The sequence below is a fragment of the Conger conger genome, chromosome 5, assembly GCF_963514075.1.
Source record: "Conger conger chromosome 5, fConCon1.1, whole genome shotgun sequence".
NCBI lineage: Eukaryota > Metazoa > Chordata > Actinopteri > Anguilliformes > Congridae > Conger > Conger conger.
The window spans coordinates 56,596,603-56,619,384 of NC_083764.1; the positions used below are offsets into that span (position 1 = coordinate 56,596,603).

The following is a 22,782-nucleotide window of genomic DNA, read 5'->3' on the forward strand; positions in this document are numbered from 1 at the left end:
TTTGGTTTTCCTCTGCAATGCTAACAATGGCATTCTGACATTGAAGATTTCAGATGGAAGCTGAGCAAAATGGTCTTCTTGATTCTCTTCCTCATTTTTGTCATATTGAGCCTGAAGATATCAAAGAATGTTCTCATAGCGACAGATGACTAATCTAAAGACTTTCTATTGGCAGGTTCTGCCATCTGTTCAGCACTTCCTGCCTCCTTTTAACCAGGTAAATGGCATAGACTCAAATATATTTTAACAACAGGCAGGGTATTGGCTGCAGGAGTTTTTCAAGGGCCATTTTCAATTGGCAATTATTTCAGATATACCTCCATGCACATCTGTCTTAATTCCATCAGAGCCGTGTGCTATAATTTTAATGGATGCCTAAATGGCCACAGTGAGGATCAGGTCAAGCAGCAGTCTGATGTACACATGTAGTGGCCTATTGTGATCCAGGGACTGCCATACAGACTCAAATGCATCCAGAAGACCAGTTAAAAAGGGTTATATTTTTAGTTGTAATATAAATTGCCCAAATGTATATATAGTCATTGCAAAACAAGCCTGGCTAGGGAACCCCTATAGTAACTTCAAGTCCCACCAGTGGTCTGAGGCCATCCTGTTGAAAGGAGTATAAGAATATATAGTCCCTAAAGTCTCTCTAGCCGCTGCACAGCCCGGGTCACTGTTGGATTTGGACCTCAGACCATGCTGATGATATCACATAGTGGACAGAGAGGGGTTGAACTGTAAATATGCTTCAAAGAGCAGCTTGTCTTTGACCCCGTTTGCACAACCTCTCGGCCAGATATCGATTGTGGCGGGTTACGATAAAGGACTAAAGATCGGACCGGTACAGGGGTGGAACAAACACAAGCACTCTCCCACGCTTCAGTTTTTACAGCCTGTCCAAAGGAAACACGAGTTTCAGCTTCTCCTCTTGACATTCAGAAATATAGAAAATGTTTCGGCGACTTGCCCCATTTCATTAATGGATGAGACGATTAAAGACGAAAGCAAGCTTGAATGCATCACCTGACAAGCCTAAGCCAATCAAAGCAGAACCCATTGAAGGTGAAAAAAATAATTAACCCTCAGTAAAGGGATGTGGTGTTGAGCACTGGGCAGCACTGGGCAGCACCCAACAGACAGCTGTCTGCAGCACGTATAAACACACCAAAGGAACAAAATGACAATAATAATAAGCAAGATGGACTGCCGCGTAGAAGAGAGAGAAAAGTCTAATTCGCAGAGCCAACGTAAGGGAATATGGTTACACACAACACACGTCAGGGACCATAATGAACACGGCCATGCATGACCACTTTAACAATTACTGTATGCACAGTGGATTAAATTTAAGACTGCGATTTCACCGTTCATCCTCTTCATTGGTGATGACCATCAGTAAAATGAGTTGACGGTTGGCTGGCTTTGTTTTCATTTCTGGATATTCGGCAGTTGGAACAAACTGTTCCTTTTCTTTGATGCCTGCATCACATGCCCACTTTAAAAAGTAAAAATAAATAAATAAATAAAATAAATGCCAACTCTTTAGACTGCCAAACTAGATGCTGCAAGGACAACGTCACGTCAAAAAACTTTCTCGTTCCCATGTATTAATAGAGGCAATAATATCAGGCAGGAAAGATAGTTTTTATTCGGATCGATAAGGGAATAATATCGCCGAGTCCCCACTTACATTGTGGTCTGCCATTCTGCCTGTGGCCTTGGGGGCATTGAGAAGCATTTGTAATATCACACTGCCCTCTGTTAGATAGTGAGGGCATTGCACCGTAAAACTCTGTTCAAGCTGAAAGATTTTGACTGCACTGTACTTAGCAGGTGCTGCAATATGCCACTCGCTGTACCAGCGCACTTTGAAGACACTGGTTAATGCCTCTATGTCTAATGCAGTCTGCCTTCGAGGCCATGTTCCCCAAATTAGTATAAATCACGGTGAAAGCATTAGCAAAAGGGGAAAGGCATTTAATTAGATCACTGTCTTATTACGGGACATTTAGGTAGCGCTGATTGAAGGACCAGTGCCACCGGGCTCAGAAGTGGAACACCGCACCGAGCTCTAATCTTGTTTCTGCTGTTCGCGTCACTTCGGAAACAAAAACAACATCAACATCCGTGCTTAACGCACGGCTGCTAGACATCTGCGCCTCCACTCGTCACCAGACCCAGCGTCAATGCTCCGAAGCCCTGAACGAACGCGTCCCGTCCCACTGCTTATTTGATTAACCAGGGGGGTTGTGGGGAGAGCAGCGAGGGGATGTTTCCGTGATTAATTCGTTTGATAATCTGATGAATAATGCATTATCTGTGATTCAGTGTATTCGGAATTACAGTACGCTGCTACCCATTACACTCACTATCAATCTGACACCCCGGCCTGGCCGAGGCGTGGGGGCGGAGGGATCACGCGCAGGGTTTAAATGATCTAGTTATCAATGCCAAAGCACTGTATTTTATTTAAAAAAACTAAATCATGCTACTGGGACGACTGATTTATGTAGCCTGCTGGGGCTAAAAGCTGGCTCATGGGCTGCGTGTATGTTTCAGCACATCGATGATTTACGTCCTCAAACGCTATTAGACCCACTTTATAAACCCGGCGCTGCAAATTCGACAGATGTGATCCGTCACATTAAAATTAAAATACGGAGCTTCCAAAATGGTGAGAATTTCAATTAATAACCTTTAGGAATGATAAAATGCGAAGAAACACCTCGCATATTCACTTATACAGCCATAAGTCGCCGCATGACATTATCCCAGTAGATTTAGCAGCAGACGCCTCACTTATAATTTGAACAATATCCCCCTTGGCTCATAAGAAAATGGGGTTTGATCCATCGTTTCACATGTATTGGAGTCTCAATCCACAGTCTCGGTTTCATTCTCAACTTCCCCCTCTAGTGACTCTGAGAATATTTGCGGTCGGCCTGAGTCAAAACCTCATAAAGAATATCTCCTGACAATCACATCACATCCCAGCTGGCCATTTAAGCTTGTGTCGATAACACCCAACATTTTAAGATGGGTTATAATGTTCAGTAAAATCCAAACTATATTCTAACGCAAATTTTATTATTTCATAAATACAGAACCATAGCTTTTATCATGGCATGCTTCTGAAATAAAGTATACATTCCTCAGAGTCTGCTGCAAATAAGGCCGATTGAATCATTTCACAGAGTCGCGCCAAGATTTCAGCCCAGTGTTGCAGATAAATATAAAAATAACCTATCGCTCTCCAAAGAAAAACACTGCAAAAACCTGTTGTTTCTCCTATACAGAGAATATGATATACTACTTCAGTGCATTTCTGCTTAGTCAGCAGGGCTGGACTGAACTCCATTTCAATTCAGCCTCTTCGCGAAACAAATTGAAATTCTGTTTGTGCAGTGAAAAATGCTCAACATTCTATGGCCATTTTTCAATTCATGAATCGAATTTCAATTCATTTTTCGGAAATAGAAAGGAACCGATTCCGAGCCTATGAGTCAGTCACCCAAATACAAGCAAGTTGGTGCTAGGCTACTGGTAGAAAATGACGTAATGAGTTTTAATGTATCCACTAACTGAAAAAGAGTGTTTAACAACAGCGGTCTGAAATCTGAGACCACAGCCCCTCTACATACCATGTGCCCATGCTAAGGGGGTACAGAGGATGACATTCTGTGACTGATTTTCAGCTGCCAGTTAAGTCTCGCAACATCTGTGGACATAAACATACAATAAAGAACTTGAAAGCGAACAAAGTTTTTCCAACTTGTGACTCACAACTAAGCCTTTATCCAGGCTGATGCAAGATATGTGAATGTTCAACTCCCTAAAAACATGAACTGTCCTTAAATAAAACAAAACAGGAAAAACAAAGTAGATTCGTCTCAAAGGACAACAAAGAACTTTTAGTCATCCGGACAAATCTCACTCATAAATCCTTGAACAGAAATGATACACAGCGGCAAACCACAAGCCAAACAATGTTGTCCGACCAAATCTGGACACTGTGGATTTCTTGAATGCGACCTCACCCAATTAATATGCTCCTAGATTTTCTCCATGATACATTTAGCATGAAGGACCTTTTTTCCATTGTGTGGACGCAAGTCAAAAAGCAGCTGGGCTGTCCAAACACTGAACACGATGTGAAGCTCGTTGAAACCATGGAATGAAGACCTCCTTTACGAAATCACCCCTATGAAGCCCTCCTCGCTCGTCCCATTGTCCTCGGGGCTGTCGTACGTGGCGATGACCCCCAGCCCCAGTTCGGCCAGCTCCTCCTGCATGGCGCTGGCCACCAGGATTTTGGGTTTCAGCCGGTTGGACAACGTCCTGTAGGAGGGGAGGGGGTAGCCCAGCTCGCGCAGGAATTCGTAGCCCTTCACCCCCACGGCGCACTGGATCCGCCGGGCCGTCAGCACCGTGTCCTGGGACCAGACCGCCCGGCGCGAGCGCTTGGCCAGGGTCAGCGCCCGGATCTGGTCCTCGTAGAGGAACATCTGCAGGCCCTTCTCGATCTTGTTCAGCTTGTTGAGTTTCTTCTTCATCTCCTCTGCCTGCAGCGGAAGACAGTCCCACATCAGAAGCGGCACAATGTCACATGAGCCGTGTAGCGCATGATTATAGGGGAATGCCTAAGGACATATAGAGGAAGTCTGAGGTCTTCCCAACTAGGTTTTTTTTTTTTTTTTTCCTCAACCCCATTTGTGGGTTTTTCATCCCTACTGGGGAGTATTTTTTCCTCATATGCTTGCTATTTGGGGGTTCAGCCATGTTTTTTCCCATTCTGTTACTCTGTAAAGAGCCTTTGTGACAGTTTTCTGTAGAAAGTGCTCTAGAAATAAAACAGATTTGATTTGTCAGTGGCAATAGAAGGCAAAGCCCAGTCCTTTTCCTGGAGATCTACTGTCCTGTAGGTTTTCACGTCATTAAACAGCTAGAGATCTCGGTATGCTGCTAATTGGTAGAATCCGATGTATGAAATTAGGGTTGGAATGAAAAACTACAGGACAGTAGATCTCCAGGAACAGGATTGGGCAGCCCTGCTTTAGGTAGTTCAATCTCAAACCTCTTTCTGCAGTCTGGCTGTGTGTTGCTGCTGTTTCTCCAGCTGGGCTTTGTACTGCTGACACAGAGAGCAAGGCCGTTCCTCCTCCGTCCTTAGACCGGCAGGGTCACTCCCTTCCAACTCTCCTTTGGGCTGACGCCGTGCGTAGCCATGATCCCCCAAGTTCTGCTCCTTCTCCACTGTGAAGATAGCATTCAGTGTTCTCGGTCATTTTACCGACTCAATGAAGGGCTAAGTTAATAGGTCATGTACGTTATTCAACTGGAACGCATCAACTGTCATTTTCTTCCCTACACAAAACTAATGTTCATACACTCGTCCAAACTGTTCAGGCACTTGCCAGATATTGATGCGTTTGAAGAATAATGACAAAGACAACTGTTCTAGTCAGTCAGTGTCCACGCAGAAAGTTGCGAATGGGTTACTGTCAGAGGAGGGATGTCTTACCCGGCTCAGATTTGAGAGGCAACACGATAATGGGGGTGATGGGAGAAGGGGGGTCGGGCACATTAAATAGAGTCGGGATTGCATTGGGTTTCAGCTTCCTTCCGCCTGCAGGGGACCTGGCGATCTCTTCGAACTGGCTCTCCTCAAAATGGTCCTGCGCACGAAGACATGTTCATGCACTGGTACTGCATAGTTAGCCATCTAAGGTTAGCTAAAAGCTGATGCGCATTTTCAAATATATCATGGATTTTAAGTGTTAAAACAGCAATACTATTTACACTGCTAGAACTTTATTTTGCTTGTCAGCAGCTATCTAACAACTTGTTGGCGATACAGTGCTGTTTCAAATTCCAAACTTGCCTGACACAGCCTGGAACATGGAGTTGGCACAAAATCACGTCGACAATTGATAACCCATTTTCTCATTCGCATCGGGTCTTTCGGGAAGCGAAACAGTTGCTTTCCTATTGTGGTAGAATTCGAGCAATTTGGAGCGGAGCATCCTCCCATACTTTAGCTAGATAGCCACCTAGCCACCCTGCAAGCTATGCTCTCGATTGTTAGCCAAGTACCTAGCTAGCCAGCTAGTTCAGTGACGGAAGCTAGCTAACTAGCTGGCTAACATTAGCTAAAACTTCAAGCTTGTTTTATAATAAACTGTAATTAAGACTTTGGCCAAAACTGAAATTATATTGAAACTGTATCTTTGTGCAGTCAATGTTTTAATCGTATATAATTAAAAATACTATTCAAACAAAAAGAATATCGAATAGCAAAGCACTGCCACCCCGACTTTATTTTGAGCCAAAATGGCAACTTCACCCCTCAACAGCTAAATTTGCTGACGTCATTAAATGAGCAGTCCGCGTAAGTGCCTAAATAAAATGTCTTGAAAAAACCTCGTTTATTATTTTTATTAACGGGTATATACGTTAGAATGGACACGGCATTCAATGTGATACTTGTTTTGTATTTTAACTGAATTCTGCTTCCAAATAAGAAGAAAAAAACACAAACAACAATTCAGGCCATTGGCAATAGACATTAGCAACAGAGCTAACACTGGTTAGGCTAAATGAATACAGAATGCAGCGAGTGATAGTGGCCGTCGATTTAGTTTGACTTGTAAAGTCCACATGTTAACTTATAAGTCAAAGGATATCTATCCACGTAATAATACAGTTGCTGCATCGTTGTCTAATCATTCACGTTTAAACTACTGCTTAAAAGCTAGCTAGGTTTCTCAAGGGAATAATCCATTGTAGCGAATAGCTTCATAGCTAGCTAGCTAGCTAAATGTGGGAAATTCAGCATGTGGGCTAGCAAAGCGAGCAACATGTCGTGTGTCTTCTGAAAGCAGTGAAGTAATATCATTTTAACAGACACAGACGACACACCGATTGTTATCTAACGTTAACTAAAGGTAGCTAGGGTAAGTTAGAAGTAATAGCCAGCTATCTTAGTACTTCTGAGTGGACAAGCGGCAAGTCAAGCTAACGCATTTGCTGCGTGGCCGAGATGACCACCTCGATGATAGTCCCTGTCATCGATGTACAGAGCAATAACTTCAAGGAGCTATGGCCAGCAATGTTGTTGGCGATTAAAACATCCTCTTTCATTGCTGTGGATACAGTGAGTGTGGTTTCTTCAGTCAAAACCATAGGTCACTCACAACCACTGTTCTTCAAAGTTCAGCTATTGACCTTCTGCAGAGCCTCGTAGCACATGCTAAGCCAAGTAAACGGCTTGAAACCAATGTTCAGCTACACATTTGCAGGTCTGCATATTAGCTCAGCGTTTGCTTGTCCAACTGTGTCATGTTTAGTTCAGGATCCAAATTATGTCAATTTAGCGAGCTATGTTAATTAGCCAATGTAACTCATTCAGAATGTTTCTTCTTTTGTAGGAGTTAAGTGGGTTGGGAAGCAGAAAGGCTTTACTGGCAGAGTGAGTAACTGAAGCATTATTATTCACAATCTATGGTAAAAATATTTGTAGTTTTTTTTTTTTTGTAACGCCGGTTTTTTAAATTTATATAGATCAATCGAAGATCGGTACAAAGCCATATGCCATGCGGCTCGCACTCGCTCTATTCTGTCTCTGGGAATTGCGTGTTACAAAAAAATCGAGAACAAAGTAAGTAGTACGTTTTTCCTACATTTCCTACATTTAAAGAAGCTGATACGGTATGGGAAGTATAACGTTCCCTTTCAGTCTTACTGTGGCTAATAGTGTATTTCCTCCTGACAGCCAGATGATACCTACCTGGTGCAGGTGTATAACCTGACACTGCTCTGTGCAGAGGAGTACATTATCGAGCCCCAGTCTGTGCAGTTCCTGGTTCAGCACGGATTCGACTTCAACAAACAGTACGCCCAGGGCATCCCTTACTACAAGGGCAATGACAAGGTGAGACCACCCACAGACCAGGTAATGAGTAGCTTTCCATCTCTGCAATAACAGTGTTCTGCAGTCTAATCCTGCATTTCAGGAGTGGGAGTCTGGTACCCACACTTGGGATGGGGACTGGTGGTAGTTATTATCACAGCCAAATTACCTAGGGTGATGTCACCTGCTTGAGATGGGCTGTGATTTGAGGCTTGAACGGCTTAAGGCTGCAGTCAACACAGTTTAACAGGCAGTTAACAGTGACAGTGGCCAGAGCTGCAAAACAACGTCCTAATTGCAGTGTGACGGTCATAGGAGATTGCTGTGATATGTTTGTCAGATACTTTTATTTTCAATGACATGATGTGTGATGAACAATTTAATGTGAGGCTTGCCACCTTTTAGAAACACATATTTTGTTCACTTGTCGTGATCAAGAAAGGAGTCCGTACTACACTGTACGTGTGATCTTTGAGAGCATGCAAAGTGCTGATGATTGGCACAGGCCTCCAGCAACCTACATTTTCCATGTACTATAAATAATAAACCTTTATCCAGCTGTGCAGATCTTATAGTGCCTACACCGGGGCTTGAACCACCAACCTTCCGGGTCCCAGATGTACCTCTGAACTCGTCAGATGCATATAGGATTGGTTGTAAGGCTATGAACATACGTCCAAATACACAAGGTAGATAAGCCAAGTCTGTAACTACCATACCAAGACATCTACAACAGGAAATACAGTACTGAAACAAATACAAACGCAAAAGACGCATTCATTCATACAAAACAATTGTTTAGTGCGTATGTTCTAGCAGGCTACCCGTGAAGGGACTGTAACGTGGTTGTCCGTCTGTGTTCCTCCAGGGTGGGGATGTCCATGGGCAGAACATCCGGACCTTGTTTGTGGAGCTGCTCCGTGCCCGCAGGCCGCTGGTGGTGCACAACGGCCTGATCGACATGGTCTTCCTGTACCAGTGCTTCTACGCCCACCTGCCCGAGCGGCTGGGAACCTTCACCGCCGACCTGTGTGAGATGTTCCCCGCCGGCGTCTATGACACCAAGTACGCCACCGAGTACGAGCTGCGCTTCTCCTCCTCGTACCTGGAGTACGCCTACAAGAAGTGGTGGGTACCCACGACGGCCACCAGAGCGGGGCTGCCAGGCTCTGTGCGGAAACACCAAAAGTCTTTCAACTTAACCGATATGTCCACACTGCACACTGATACTGGCGCTATGGGTCTGATACTGGTGCTTCTACAGCCTCATCTAATTTCAGTTATGTACAGCATGAGTTCAGTTGACTTTTTGAAAATTTTATTTTTAGGAATGAGTTGCAGTCAAACCAACTGCTTCTGTTTGGTATTCTCACCCACTGGTTTTTGTATCGGGACCCAAATTAAAAATGTCATACCTTTCTGAGGTCTGTCAAATATGCATTGTAGTATAGCATAGTGGACTGCAGACCTATTCTGGGACCCACCTCATACAGTCTCGCCTGCCATATCGAGGCTTGACCCATAATTTAAGAAACGCTGTTCTTACCCATAGGATGGTAAGCTTGATTCTAAACAGTACGTTTCCCAACACTTAAACAGGACTATACGTTACGATGGGCTGCCTGAAAGCCCTCAAATCGAAAGTGTACCCCAAGGAGATGCATTAGAGAGATTTCACTTTTTCTTCTTTCACTCAGCAAACTGGACAACTGTAAGCTTGTGACGGCGGGGGGGAGCAGCCCCATCCTGTTCCTGGAGTTCTGCAACTACTCAGGACATCTGTGCAGCTACGTGGACTACCGGCCGTGCTTCGAGGAGTCCAGCCAAGACGGGCCGCAGGATGTCTGCCTGCGCTTCTCCGTGAGTTCTTCTTCCGCTACCTCCCCTCCCTCTGTGGTTCAGTCCGTCTTGTCACCAGGGTGACACCAACCACAGCCATGGCTAAATCGGGCTACCTGGCATGCCTCAGCCAGTGTTGTCCATTGTCTCATCTCTCACATTCAAACGGCTAATGTTTTAGCCCATCTGTCCAAGAGGACCTCATGAATTCTGTGTAACAACCAGCTTAAGCGATTCAACCAGGAACAAAAACAATGCAATCAGACATTATAGATGTACCTTGCTGTATGCTTTGCTTGTAAAATGGATAGGGGTCAAGCTGTCATTATAATTGAAATCCTATTAAATGGAGTTAAAATATAGTTTATTTCAGGAATAAGGATTATAGAAAGCTAGTGGCATCCCTGCATCTGGAGGGTTGGTTTTCTCCTGTGCATTCTCAGATGACTCCATTTCCTTTGTCACTCTGTATTTTGGGGGAATTGCTAAGGTTATGCATCATTGGGAAATAAGTCATGCCATGTAAACTGCTAAACTAGCTCATCTCTGCGGATTGACAGGCCTACGGCTGGTGCCCCAATGGATCCAGCTGTCCCATGTCCCACAACACGGACCTCATCATTCGGCAGGACGAGAAGACCAAGGAGAACAAGAGGAAGAGGAGGAAAAAGAGGAAGCAGAAGGCAGGGGTCCAGGACAAAGACTGCCTCTCCCCTAACAAGAAGCCATGTCTGGAGGATGGATCCTCGGAGCCAAAAGAAGAGGAACTGGCCACTGGGACGTGCCCCATTGCTGAGGCGGAACCAGTGAACGACCAACCCCAGGTGGAGGAGGAGTGCCCGGCTGACACACAGATGTCGATCGATGAGGGAAACGGTGGTAATGGGGTCTGTGAGCCGCAGTCCACGCCAGCAGAGGGAGCTGATGAGATCAACCCGCCGGGAGGGAAGACGACGGCTCAGGCGAAGAAGGCCGAGAGCGGCACCCACCGGGCGGGATTCGACGCCTTCATGACCGGGTACATCTTCTCCTTCGCCTGCACCCTGAATCACAGCCCAAACCAGCCCAGCTCAGAGACAGAGACCCGCCTTCCCGAGTGCCTGAACAAGCTCTATCTCAGTGGAAAGTCAGTCCCCCTGCAAATTGTGAAGAGCACCTTCTCCAAGTCCTCCAAAGCCCACACCCACAAGATGGAGGTTGTCTGGCGGAAGAGCTGATCTAGCAGTATGGTGGTGTGAACTTTTCTGTGGTTTTTTTATTTCTTGGCTAGGGGGAAATGTTTTTTTAATAGAATTTGGTTGAAAGGACTTCTCGTACACAAGGTTAACAAGGACCAGGTTGGTGAATAAATTAAACACATTTTTTTTTGTCATTCACTGACTGAATGTTTGGAGCACTTGACAGGAACTGCGTGAACCACACAGGAAGGATATGCACTGTCACCTTTATCATAGGCAGGCAGTCAGCAAGAGTTAGTTCTGTTGCCTTTGTTTTGTCATTGAATCGAGAGGCCAAAATGAGAAGTTACCCCAATGATTATATTGTCATGAATTGGCCTAGGTCAGTTTGGACAGAGACTATTTTTCTGGTTGGGAGGGGCTTATTTCAACTTCAATAAATTTGACAAGTGCAGTAGTATTAAATTTATTTTTAAAGCGATCAAAAGTACATACATGTGCTTATATATAGACACTGTTCTTTTAAAAACATTTTGTAAAAAGCAATATTTCTCAAACAAAAATTCTAGTCCTGATCCGTCTTTGGTTTAAATACACACTCGGTTCTTGAACAAAAACAAATTTACAGTATTAGAACAGTCAGGATTTCAGAGTCAACAACTGACAAAGAACAGGCTGGAAACTAGGCATTCATTACATCAAAAGAAACCTCTGTATTTTACAAAGACTCTAAATTAAGTATTTTAAACATGGAAATCTTTACAGTTACAGAAATAAGACATAGCAATTTTATTTTTTATAAATATCAAAATAAATTCCCTCTGTAAAACGTAGCTAATCCCATTGCAGTTATTGTATTGCATAGAAATGTAGTGACAAAAAAGAGAAATGCAGACATGGTTAAATATACATGTATACTTTTCCTTTCAAGTGCAATTTGTTTTTTTTAAGTAGTAACAGGCTAGAATTTCTTGTTAGCCCTGAAGATGGAAAGTGTGAGAGAGATCCGTGTCGACTTCACAGACTAGCCGTCTGCTGAGGTCGCCCCACTCTAAGGATCCAGTGTCATTTGTAGCCCTTTAAAAGCAAATGGTGACCAAAAAAAATGGTGGCCCTTTAAAATCCAAATCCTGGAGTAACAATGTCAATTTGAACTTTAGCATCAGACACATCTGTGTACGTTGATGACACATTAAGGCGCTCCTTTAGAGCCACAATGAGGGAAGTAGGGAGAAATGTAATCAACTCTTGAGTAATCCAATTAAAAGGGAGGCCAAATCTAGTGTGGAAGGCCATTTGGAAGGTACTTCATCCACTTGGCTGATATTTTAAGAGTGGACTGGGGAAGTCTCAGTGGTTTTGTGCCTGAAATGAACTTTAATCTTGACGGCATTGGAGGCTTATGCACAATGGATTAGGATGTTTTCTGTGTTCTCGATTAGAAACAGGAGTGCAGTAAATCTTCATAACAACGGCAGGTTATGACGAGGCCTGAAAGGACTTATGGAAGGAAACAATTTTTTTGTGAAAAGGGGTTATTATAAGGGAAGCGTTCAGCATTCCTTTAAATCAAGCCACTTCATGAAATTAGCTGGCTGATAAACGCATAAATCAAGGAAAATTAAAGCCTCTCAAAGTCTGACGTCAGGTATGCACCGATTGTTTTTCGACAGTGAGAGCATCAGTGCTTCTATGGGAGAACCACAATCTCTAGTTCTTGAGTTATTTATTGTTTTGACTTTTTAGTCGGCATTGTGGGTTGACTGATTGAACACAAATTTGAAAAGTGAAAGAACTGAGGACGTTTCTGGGTTCGTAAATAGACCCCAGCACTGGACACATTCTACACTTCTCTGGCAGTAAAAAAAGCATAGTTTCAACTTACTTGCATACTATTTTGTATACTCAGCTTGTATACTCAATAGTAGGCAAGTAAGCGGTTTCAGACGAGGCCCATGTTTGAGTGTTGATGGGCTGTTCTAGCTTCTCCGTCATCTTGTGATTGGTCAACCAAAGTCGTTTGGAGCCACCTTCCCCCAGGTCTAGCAAATGTAAAATTGGATACAATACCTGCAGGTTGCCATTAGAGGAGCAGCTGACATACAAACACATCTGTCTTCCGTTGGACTGGACGTGAACATTAAAACCCCCAGGATTCTTAGAAAGAGCAGGGTGAAATTCATTTATAACACTAGGCAAAGTCTGACGGTGACTACAAATGAAGGATCTGGCACTTTACATGGTGACCCAACTGTAGGAGCCTCGCTGAATGGAATGGCCCAATGCCATAATGGCACAATGGGTGTTGGTGAAGGGCCATCACGTGGTAAAGGCACTTCCTCTTGCTCAGCACCACAGATTTCAAGACACGGGAACGTCCCAATACTGAAAAATGTATAAATAGGAGACGAGTGGAGGAAAAGAGGATACGTTTTTTCCGAGTATTGGGGCGCACCCATGGCAAACTGGAGGATCCTTCATTCGTAGCCCTTGGGACTTAAACAGGATCTGTTCCTCACACTTTGGATTGGATTCTCACTCCCAAGTGCTTAAATACCAGCCCTGTCATAAAAGTTCAGGGATTCCTCATTTAAAGAAACAATATGTACAACCTTTCTCTGAAATATTAAATAACGTCTAAAAAATAATCTCTTGTCTGCCAGACACCCAGTAAAATAATCACTTGACTGGGGGGGGTTGAGGAGGAGGATTTTTCTCTCTCTTGTTAAAACTCAGGTTGCCCGGTGACCGGTTCCTTAGGCAGTGAGCTAAATGTCACACTTGGAGGGGACCCCCTGACCCTCTGTGGCCCCACAGGGGGCCAGCATGATGGAGCTGAAGTTCTCCTGGGCAGGGGTAGAGCAGAGGGTCTCCACAGAGAGGCTGAGGCTAAAGGAAGTCTTGTCCAGGGTGGGGGTGTCCGTGTCGGGGGTTCTCCCCTGAATGACCTCCTGGTCCTCAGCCTCCATGTCCTCACAAGTCCAGGCCCGGGCACAGGGGCCGTTCTGGACCTCAGGTTGGAGGAAGGCCCCATCATCCTCATCCTCCTGGCTCCCGCAGCTGCTGGAGCAGTCCATGGCCTCGCCCCCGTCTCGCGGGGATGACCAGCCCTCCTCCCACACAACCTCCTCCAAATCCTCCTCCTCCTCCTCTTCCTCGTCCATCCTCGGCCGGAAGGGCGGGATCTCCGCTACCGAATATTTACTGGTCCAGCTCCCCAGCACCTTGTTCCCAAGCTGGGCTGGGTCACCCTTGCGACCCGCGAACGGGAGGGGTACTGGCACAGGGCCGACGGGGTCCCGTGCGGGCAGCTGGGGCGAGACGGGCAGGGAGCGGCACTGACGGCCCGGCAGCTGCCAGGGCTCCTGCCAGGGGTCGGGGGCGGTGGAGTTCAGCTGCTGGGGCGACCCGCGTGTGGGTGAGTGCAGGTCAAACATCAGCGAGAACACAGACTTGCTGGGCATGTCAAAGAACTTGATCTTGCCGCCCTTCAGGTCCTCCCGGGCGTTGAAAGGGTTGATCTTGCGCGCCCTGGGCCCGGGGTTGTAGTACGGGTCCTGCACGTTCACCTTGCGGCTCGGCTTGCGGGAGAAGATGTCCGATTGGCTGCGGGAGAGCCAGATGTTGCGGCGCGGGCGGGGAGACTTGGGCGGGATCTTGTCATCCTGCAGGCCCAGAGGGTTTAGTCTCTTAATGCCCTGGACCTTCTCACCTGGACCTGTACACAGAGAATGAGGACCGTTAGGGGAAACAACACAACATACTCTTCTGTTCTCCATTGCTTATCAGCAGTGATTGTTACATCAGCATTAGAATGTTCAGTTAAGAACAGTCTGTGATCTTCGACCTTAAAGGGTTTAAACAGGAAGGTGAATAATCTCTTTCACCCTAAAGTTGACTAAAACACGGTAAACTGATTGAGAAATGATTGGATGAAAAAAAGGAATTGTGTGATCCTCACAAGGACACTGACCGTCTAAACCAACCTTTGGTCTTTGGTCAAAGTTTCAACATTTCTTCACACTGCATTTGCACATGTCAACACGACAGATTCCCCCAAAAGGGAGATCAAAATGAGATCAGACAACATGAGTGTATAATGCAATGCAGAGGCATAGGTAAAACCAGTATCTTCAGCTTTTGGGAATGATCTCTGTATCGTGCAACAAAGCCAGCGCTCTGCAAGTAGTGAAATGTACCAGATTAGAAATAGAAAGGAATCCGAGGCCTGGCCCGTGATTTACAACCCCTGGAGGACCTGCCTTGTGGCTTGCAGTTGAGGTTCTTGCAAAGGGACGTTTATTTCATGGTTCATATTTTTGGCAGAGTCGCGAGAAGGAATTCCACACGGTTCATTTGCTCAAGTCTAACTTGGCGTGCCTTGGCAACCCGAGACCGCAAGTCGACACCGTCCTCAATTAAAACAAATACAGAGAAAGTTGGGGGGAGGCGGGGTATCTCTTGCCTCGTTACAGTCCTCCGGATATAACACACGGACACATTACATAACCGTCCTGCCAGGCCTTGAACTGGTTCCAAGAAACCATTGGGGGGGGGGGGGGTAGACATTTCCACAGGGACAGGGAAAGTGGGTGTGGCTGCATTAGTTTTGGGTGCAAATAAAAGCAGGAAGCACTGGGGTGAGGAGCACAGCTAGGAAGATGGCAGCTGGCACTCTGCGGTGGGGATTTTAATAGAGTCGGCAAGCTGTAGACTAGGGGGGAGGGGGAGAAGAGCAGGTGGCACCTTTGGCGAGGGTCTTCCGGTCCACGTCCGTGCTAAGGTGGAGCCCCTCCCGCTCAGACTCCTCTAACCTGGGTCGGCTCTGGATCTCCTCCAACGTTTTGACAATTTCGGGGAAGGAGGGTCGCAGCTTGGGGTCCATCTGGAGAGGATGGACAAACGGACACAGTCAGCAACACTTCTTAGAGCAGGGACGTTCAACTGGATGCCCAGAGGCCCACCGCAGACATTCTCTTGGCTCTTTGATCATTAACCAGGGAAGAACAGTCATATTCAGGTGCATCAAAAACTGTGACTAATGCATCTGCACTCCGACTAGAATAATAAGCAATAGTTAAACACATTATAAGAACGCATTTTTGCTTACAAGCACACACAGTGCACCCAATTCATACAGCAATTTATAGATGTTACTTCGAAAATACTTTGGCCCTTGTGCAGAATTTAATTTAAGCAGAATTTGCCTCACAGGAATTAGAGCTTCTACCACTTTCCGAGCAAAGATGACATTGTGGCCATCTGGCCCCACAACTTGAATTGCACACAATGTTCAGTTTAAGAACTTTATGTGGTGGTGTGCAACAAAACAGCTTCACGTTTACAACTTAGTCCAAATTGGATACGCGATGGCAGGTGTGCCGTTTCACAGTTAAGAAGACAAAGAGGCACAGGCTGGCTTGTAAAGAGCCTGGACCTGGTGCTGGTACTCACGTTGCAGCAGTTAAAGGCCAGCTGCAGGAACTCTGGCGGACAGTCCCCGACCATGTTCTGGAACGCGTGGTAGTCCAGGCCAAAGTTCTAGCAGGGCGTCGAAGAGAGACAGGGGTGCATGTTAGTCCCAAACACCAAAACACTGGGACACAAGGACCATCCATGGCAAGGTCTGACAAAGGTCTGCTGACTACAGAAAGCAGACCTGAATAAATTGCTCTGCTGTTCCCATAAACAGCAGTGCATAAAAGCTGCACTCGATGAATAAGGTGTCGCTAAACAAAAAAATGGGAAGAGCAACTTGCCACTCGGTTTGAGCCAATCAATGTTGCTGTGGAGAAAATAAACGAGTGTGATTGACAGCTCATCGTTGCTCAACCCATTTCAGGGTTCGTGAAACCTCATTTTGTCACCTCTAGCAGCCGTGTTTTTGCAAGTTCTGATTTGATTTGCTCATATGGGAAATGTATAAAAAGATTCCAGATGCTTTGAGATGAAGAGGAAGAGGAGGAGAGCTCACCTCGGTGCGCGGAAGGAAATCTGGATCGGCCTGGATGCGTGCGATGATCTCACACAGGATTATACCGTACGAGAAAACGTCCGCCTGGAAGTCACGGGAGAAATTGCATTAACTGCGGCTTCAACACCTGCAGGCTGGATTTCACTTACACTCATATCCATGGAAACAGTGTCGAAGCATTTACATAATGTACTGTTGTGCTCTACATCACGTGGGTATATGGAGAATTCAGCTCTGATTTATGCAGTGAAAACATGTTAAAAAATGATTCACGCTCTCTTACTCAAGCTACTATGCAAAAGGGACTCTTAAGAGCCAAACAGTGACCTATAGGGGTTATAGCCCACATCACACAGAAACACACAGGGAAGACGAAAGAGGCCGCAGTGGGCTCATTTGGGCTTGGTACTTTCACTGCATCCATGAGTTACTCCCATAGCAAACCTCAACGGGCCTCACCTTCTCATTGTAGGGTTCATCTTTCAGCACCTCTGGAGCCATCCAGAAGGGGGAGCCCACCACTGACAACTTCTCCCCCTCAGAACTGCGAGGACAAAAGAGCAAGAACAATTACTCAACCTTAACCTTGGACCTGGGAGGAAAGGGTCTGAAAGGTTTCATTTCAGGAACACTCTTCAATATGGCTTCTATTACACAGACTATTTATTAATTTATGAGGGACAGTGTACAATTAGTGCCTTTATGGTGATCATGGGTGGCAATGAATGTACCTAACATAGACAACGGGCTTCTTTCCATTTGCTTTTTGCAAGAAAAAACCTTTTAAGAAACCAATTAAGTTATATAAATAAAAACAATGTGAATTGGCATTGCAATCCCACTGGAAACCCAAAGTAAACAGCATATTCCCAATTGAGAAAGCGTCTTTTGAGTGGATAAAGCTGGACATCCTGAACTGGTGCCCAGCAGGCTCAAGGTTCAGTACTGTGTTAAGTGATGGTATCCAGCAGGCCCAAAGTTCACTCAGGGCTTTAGCCAACATGCACCCCTGCACACTGACCCCTCTCCCTCCAGAGGCACAGCTTTCCATTTCACACGGTAAACTTAGCGCTCTGTATTTTTACCGTTTCGCCGAAAATCTGCTTCCCTTTTCCAAGAGTTACTCATCTAACCTGGCAAGTTAAAAGTCGAACACTTCCAAGACAAATACATCTGCTATTAAAGCATGATTCTTTTTTCATCAGGCTCATGTGTCCCACTGTCATGGGAGATGAGGGCTTCCTTGGCCTGGCTATGTATTATTAGCTCTCCCAGGGTTTGCTTGCGAACGCTATGTTCCTCCGTGCACCGGCAAGCCCTTTTGCCACTGGCACCGCATTTTCAGCCTAGGTAGCAGGGGCATAATTAAAAATTATTAGGCATAACACAATAAAACAGGAGGCTTTATGGACTCAGACTTTATTGTGGGGGGGGGAGCGGTGGCAGCCGTCGGAGGTAAGCAGGAAGCAGGTGTCGTTGTTCTGGCCACGGCTCAACGTCCCGCGGGAGAGCTGCCACGCTTGGCCATGGAAACAGAGCACCCCCCCATTGGGGAGAAGCGTGGCCCCGAACCTCCTGCTGTCACTCAGGCCCGCGGCCTGGAAGCGGGAGAGGACCACACGGGGCCGCCGGCCAGTACGCGTAACCAGATCCGGCCCACGCCGAGCGGGCTGACGCTGGGTTTCACTGGAAGATCTGGGAGGTTCTGCGGAGCCCGCCCCTAGGAGGCAAGGCCCCCCTCCCCCGGCCTAGCAGGAAGATAACCTTACAGCACGCAGGGCTGTCCGTCACAGAGCGTCTGTGGGTGACATTTCACACAACAGTGAGCGTCTGCCCCTGTCAGGTGGGCGTGACAGAGCCGGGGGTGGGGTGGGGTGAGGTGGGGGTTTGGGCGGGCGTTCCTGGCGGACGACCATCACCTTAACGGGAGCGGATTCCTCGCGAACGCTGCAGAACCCCTGCCAACCAGGAGCTGTGCCCCCCCCCCGTGAAGACCCGACCTACTGAAAGAACGCCTCCCCCGTAATGTCTGCCGTCAAACCTGTCGTCATTGGAGGAAACTGGAGAAGGTCTGCTACGTTGTGTCATTTTAACGAGGTGCCAAAGTAAAAAAGAACTTTTATTTTGCTTTTCAAAGGTCACTAAAATACTCCTGGCAGAAAGCTGGAGGTTACCTCAGTGCTGAGACATGCTCTCCAAAAAAACAAAAATAGCGTTCCTGTCATGAGCTGGGTCTGGATTAATCATCACCTAACTGGTGACTTTTTGAGATTTGTTTAGGCACACATAAGAAAGAAAAAAAGTAGAAGTGCAGTCCAAAAATAGCTGACTGAGTCACTCCTTTATTCACAAGACACAACACTAGAATGCAAGACAGAACCACAATTCCTCCTCTGAATCTATCCTTTTTCTGTTTTAATCAGTTTTTACCATTTTTACCCTGACCTACTTTTAATACAATTTTGAGCTTGTTTCCATTTTATAAGCAACCTTTACAATGACAATGTGTTTGTTGTTTGTACAGTGGCAAAGTCACTCATGATGAAACTGTCAGGTCAACTTGACCTTTGATTCCTGTCCAAAATTGCTGCATCTGTACTTTCCTAATTGAGAAAACGTCCAACTTAATATTCTGCAAAAGAGCTCGAGAATTTTGTTAAAATTGTGGAACCCCCCCACTCTCAGAATTCACTCACTCGTGACTGGGGATTTTCTCTGCCAGGCCAAAGTCCCCGATGATGGCCGTGTAGAAGTTCTCATCCGATTTGATCAGGCAGTTCTGTGAAGAAACCGACAACAGGAAACGGGTCACAGGAAATCCTTAGCCTCGTAAGACACGGTGATTCTGGAGACACAGCCACATTTCAGTAACTGTAGCACAGGCATCAGGTAATGCAGTGCAGTGGTTAGAGTGGAGGATTCTCACAGAAATGGGACAGTTGGTGACCCTCAGTCTGGGTCAAGGCATTCATTTCCTCCAGTAAAAATACGCTGCCATAAAACAGGGCCACCAAATTTGGAAGGTACACACCTTTGAGCGTTGTAATTACACAGCGGAGTAAAGGAGTGGACCTGTGTTGGTTCTTGGTCCCGCTGAAGGGTTGGTGCTGGGGAATATTTTTCCCGTACCAGCAGCACAAACTCTTCGGCGACCGTAAGCAAACGGCGCATGTGCTGTTCAGTGCCTGAACATATGCTTTGCGTTTTCCACCGCTGCAGTTTAACATGAAAGTTTCATTTGGCAATTCATTTTTTTAAATAAAAGGCAACAGCTATCGGCTTGTTAGATACAGCCTACACTATTAAATTTTGCTTTTTTGGCAATTCTTATTCTCTGCCACATTTATACATGCAGTTTAATTTCTGCAATTCTTTTTTTTATATAAATGGCAGCGGTTATATTGGATATAGCCTTTACTAAGGCCTTTCTTTGTAATTCAATGGTATTTATAGCCTAATATCTTTCAATTAAGGCAGCCTTTTCCCTGAAATAAAGGCTAACAGTTGTTCCGCTTTTACACAATCTTTTTTCGGGAATCCTTTTTTATACAGAATTCAATAAAAAAATATATTTTGAAACCAACCATCGGGGTGCGATTTATTGTTCATTAATCGTTGTAAATAAAGAATGGAATACCCTAGAATCACTGGGTTTTCTTCCAATGTGCTTAATGCTTTAGAGACTGCTACCCCCTGCAGACTCCACTCTACTCTTCATGATCCATATGCCCCGCCAAGCATATTTGAACCGGATGTGCGTGTTCGTCATCTTGTACCGAGAAAGTACTGATAGAATGTTTATGATTTCTGAATTATTTTTGAATAATTATTGGAAAGACCCAGAACCATGGGAGTTTAGAGTTTAGGCCTCTGTTATTCGTTCATAGAGAAGAAACGGGTAGTGGCACAACAGCCCCCGTAAGGACATAAATCAGACTACTATCCCAGCGGATGGGCCACACTGCTGATCCTTATTGCACAACTTTTTCATGCTCATCGCCTGCACTTGCGAGAGACTGCTGAGCCAAGCTCACGTCTGTCAGCTACACGGCTAGCTCAGAGAGCACCGTGGCTACGTGCAGGAGTTTCAATCATGGGTGGAACAGGGGAATTTGCGGGTGGATAAGGACGGAAGATTGCGATTGTGGATTGCCATCTTCATTTCTGTACCAATCAACAAGGACACACAGTGTCAGTCACAGAGTGAGTGAGTGAGGGTGAGTGAGTGAGTGAGTGAGTGAGTGAGTGAGTGAGTGAGTGAGTGAGTGAGTGAGTGAGTGAGGGTGAGTGAGTGAGTGAGTGAGTGAGTGTGTGAGTGAGTGAGTGAGTGATTGAGGGTGTGTGAGTGAGTGAGTGAGTGAGTGAGTGAGTGAGTGAGTGAGGGTGAGTGAGTGAGTGAGGGTGAGTGAGTGAGTGAGGGTGAGTGAGTGAGTGATTGAGGGTGAGTGAGTGAGTGAGTGATTGAGGGTGAGTGAGTGAGTGAGTGATTGAGGGTGAGTGAGTGAGTGAGTGAGTGAGTGAGTGAGTGAGTGAGTGAGTGAGTGAGTGAGTGAGTGAGTGAGTGAGTGAGTGAGTGAGGGTGAGTGAGTGAGTGAGTGAGGGTGAGTGGGTGAGTGAGTGAGTGAGTGAGTGAGTGAGTGAGTGAGTGAGTGAGTGAGTGTTTAAGTCAAGTTAGTTATAAGCCAGGTCCATGAGGTGTTTCACATGTAATACAAACTGGGTGTGCCCTGGACACCCAGCACAGAGGTGCAGTCACCTTGGAGGTGAGGTCCCGGTGGAAGATGCCCTTGGAGTGCAGGTAGCCCAGGCCCATGGCGATATCACAGGCCAGCTTCACCCGCGTCGTCCAGTTCAGGTGCTTGTTGCTATCCAGCAGCTGCTCCAGGTTGCCCCCGTTTATGTACTGAAAGAGACGGCAGCAAGGTCAATTCCCCCACTTCACGGAAGTCCAGAGAAACAAGACTGGATGACTTTCAACATGTTCTGGACTGCATTTCCCATCAGCCCCTCTGTGACCTACCATGTTGCCCTTTGCCTTTTAAATCAATTACAAGTTATTTAACATGACTTGAGCGTCCTGAAAAAACAGACTGTGCCAGGAAAGAAAACCATGGTAGTATATAGGCACTGAAGTAAAATAGTAGTGAAATATAATGTAGAACTAAACACATTCTCCAAACAAACAGAATTAACTGTGGGTACAGGTAAATATCAAATTTGTCCTCAAAGGGCAAAAGGATGGCATTTCTAAAGTAATGTTTCATAGCCAGTGCACTGCTGGTGGATTATGTTCAAGAGGACAGGACTATGAACTCAGAGAGTTTACTCTGACCGGACTAAGCCCAGAATTTATTTCACGGTAGGATTGATAACAATGACACGGGCGGTGAGCTGCTATAACGTGGAGAAAGCTGTTGAACGCAACTGCAATCCTCCGAGTGCTTTCACCAGTGATGAGGCCTATAAAAGATGCAAGCCTCTCAGCCAAGGACAAGCGCACCGCACTCAGAAAAAGCAGCCAATGACCCTGACACTCAATACGGTCAGGGGCTCCGGGGCTCGTGCTTAAAGCACGTACACCCAGGCAGCCTGCGGTTCTGCTGTCGTAGGAAATGATGAAACGAGGGCTGGTGAACAGGCAGCGTGTGGTATAACTGTCGTATCTCTCCCAACGGACTGTATTTGCTAATCTCCGGTGCTGAGCCAGCTGTACAACTGCCTTGTACAACCTGAAAGAATGTGAACGCTTTATGGAACATGATAAACGCTGCAGGTGGAAAGTCCAGGGGTCAGAAAGTAGTCCCGCCATGCGTTTCTTCCACCCATTAACTCCAGCCAGCTGATTTCACTAATTAGTTATCCCTCTTGGCTGAAGAATG

General features: G+C 45.9%; 3 protein-coding genes across 3 annotated transcripts in view; 1 reads left to right on the forward strand and 2 right to left on the reverse strand.

Annotated features, from left to right (window-relative positions):
• Positions 1 to 3,073: 3,073 nt before the first annotated feature.
• Positions 3,074 to 6,359, reverse strand: si:ch73-382f3.1 (uncharacterized protein LOC100151273 homolog). The gene is made up of 4 exons (XM_061241257.1): positions 5,885 to 6,359; positions 5,525 to 5,678; positions 5,078 to 5,256; positions 3,074 to 4,565 (listed from the first exon to the last, which is right to left on the reverse strand). Exons 1-4 carry the CDS (start codon positions 6,032 to 6,034, stop codon positions 4,191 to 4,193), a joined length of 858 nt encoding a protein of 285 aa, XP_061097241.1. The 5' UTR covers positions 6,035 to 6,359; the 3' UTR covers positions 3,074 to 4,190.
• A 114-nt stretch (positions 6,360 to 6,473) lies between these two features.
• On the forward strand, positions 6,474 to 11,123 carry toe1 (target of EGR1, exonuclease). The gene is made up of 7 exons (XM_061241255.1): positions 6,474 to 7,156; positions 7,431 to 7,471; positions 7,564 to 7,660; positions 7,775 to 7,933; positions 8,781 to 9,040; positions 9,610 to 9,772; positions 10,312 to 11,123. The coding sequence occupies exons 1-7, from the start codon at positions 7,043 to 7,045 to the stop codon at positions 10,966 to 10,968; spliced, it is 1,491 nt and encodes a 496-aa protein (XP_061097239.1). The 5' UTR covers positions 6,474 to 7,042; the 3' UTR covers positions 10,969 to 11,123.
• Positions 11,124 to 11,379: 256 nt separating this feature from the next.
• The window catches only part of tesk2 (testis associated actin remodelling kinase 2), a 42,158-nt gene continuing 30,755 nt past the window's right edge, over positions 11,380 to 22,782 (reverse strand). Inside the window, exons 5-11 of the mRNA XM_061241254.1 lie at positions 21,660 to 21,806; positions 19,600 to 19,682; positions 17,363 to 17,447; positions 16,904 to 16,987; positions 16,384 to 16,470; positions 15,676 to 15,814; positions 11,380 to 14,647 (exon numbers count right to left, since the gene is read on the reverse strand). Coding sequence (XP_061097238.1) covers positions 13,698 to 14,647; positions 15,676 to 15,814; positions 16,384 to 16,470; positions 16,904 to 16,987; positions 17,363 to 17,447; positions 19,600 to 19,682; positions 21,660 to 21,806 — 1,575 coding nt within the window. The 3' untranslated portion in view covers positions 11,380 to 13,697. The remainder of the gene's footprint in view (positions 14,648 to 15,675; positions 15,815 to 16,383; positions 16,471 to 16,903; positions 16,988 to 17,362; positions 17,448 to 19,599; positions 19,683 to 21,659; positions 21,807 to 22,782) is intronic.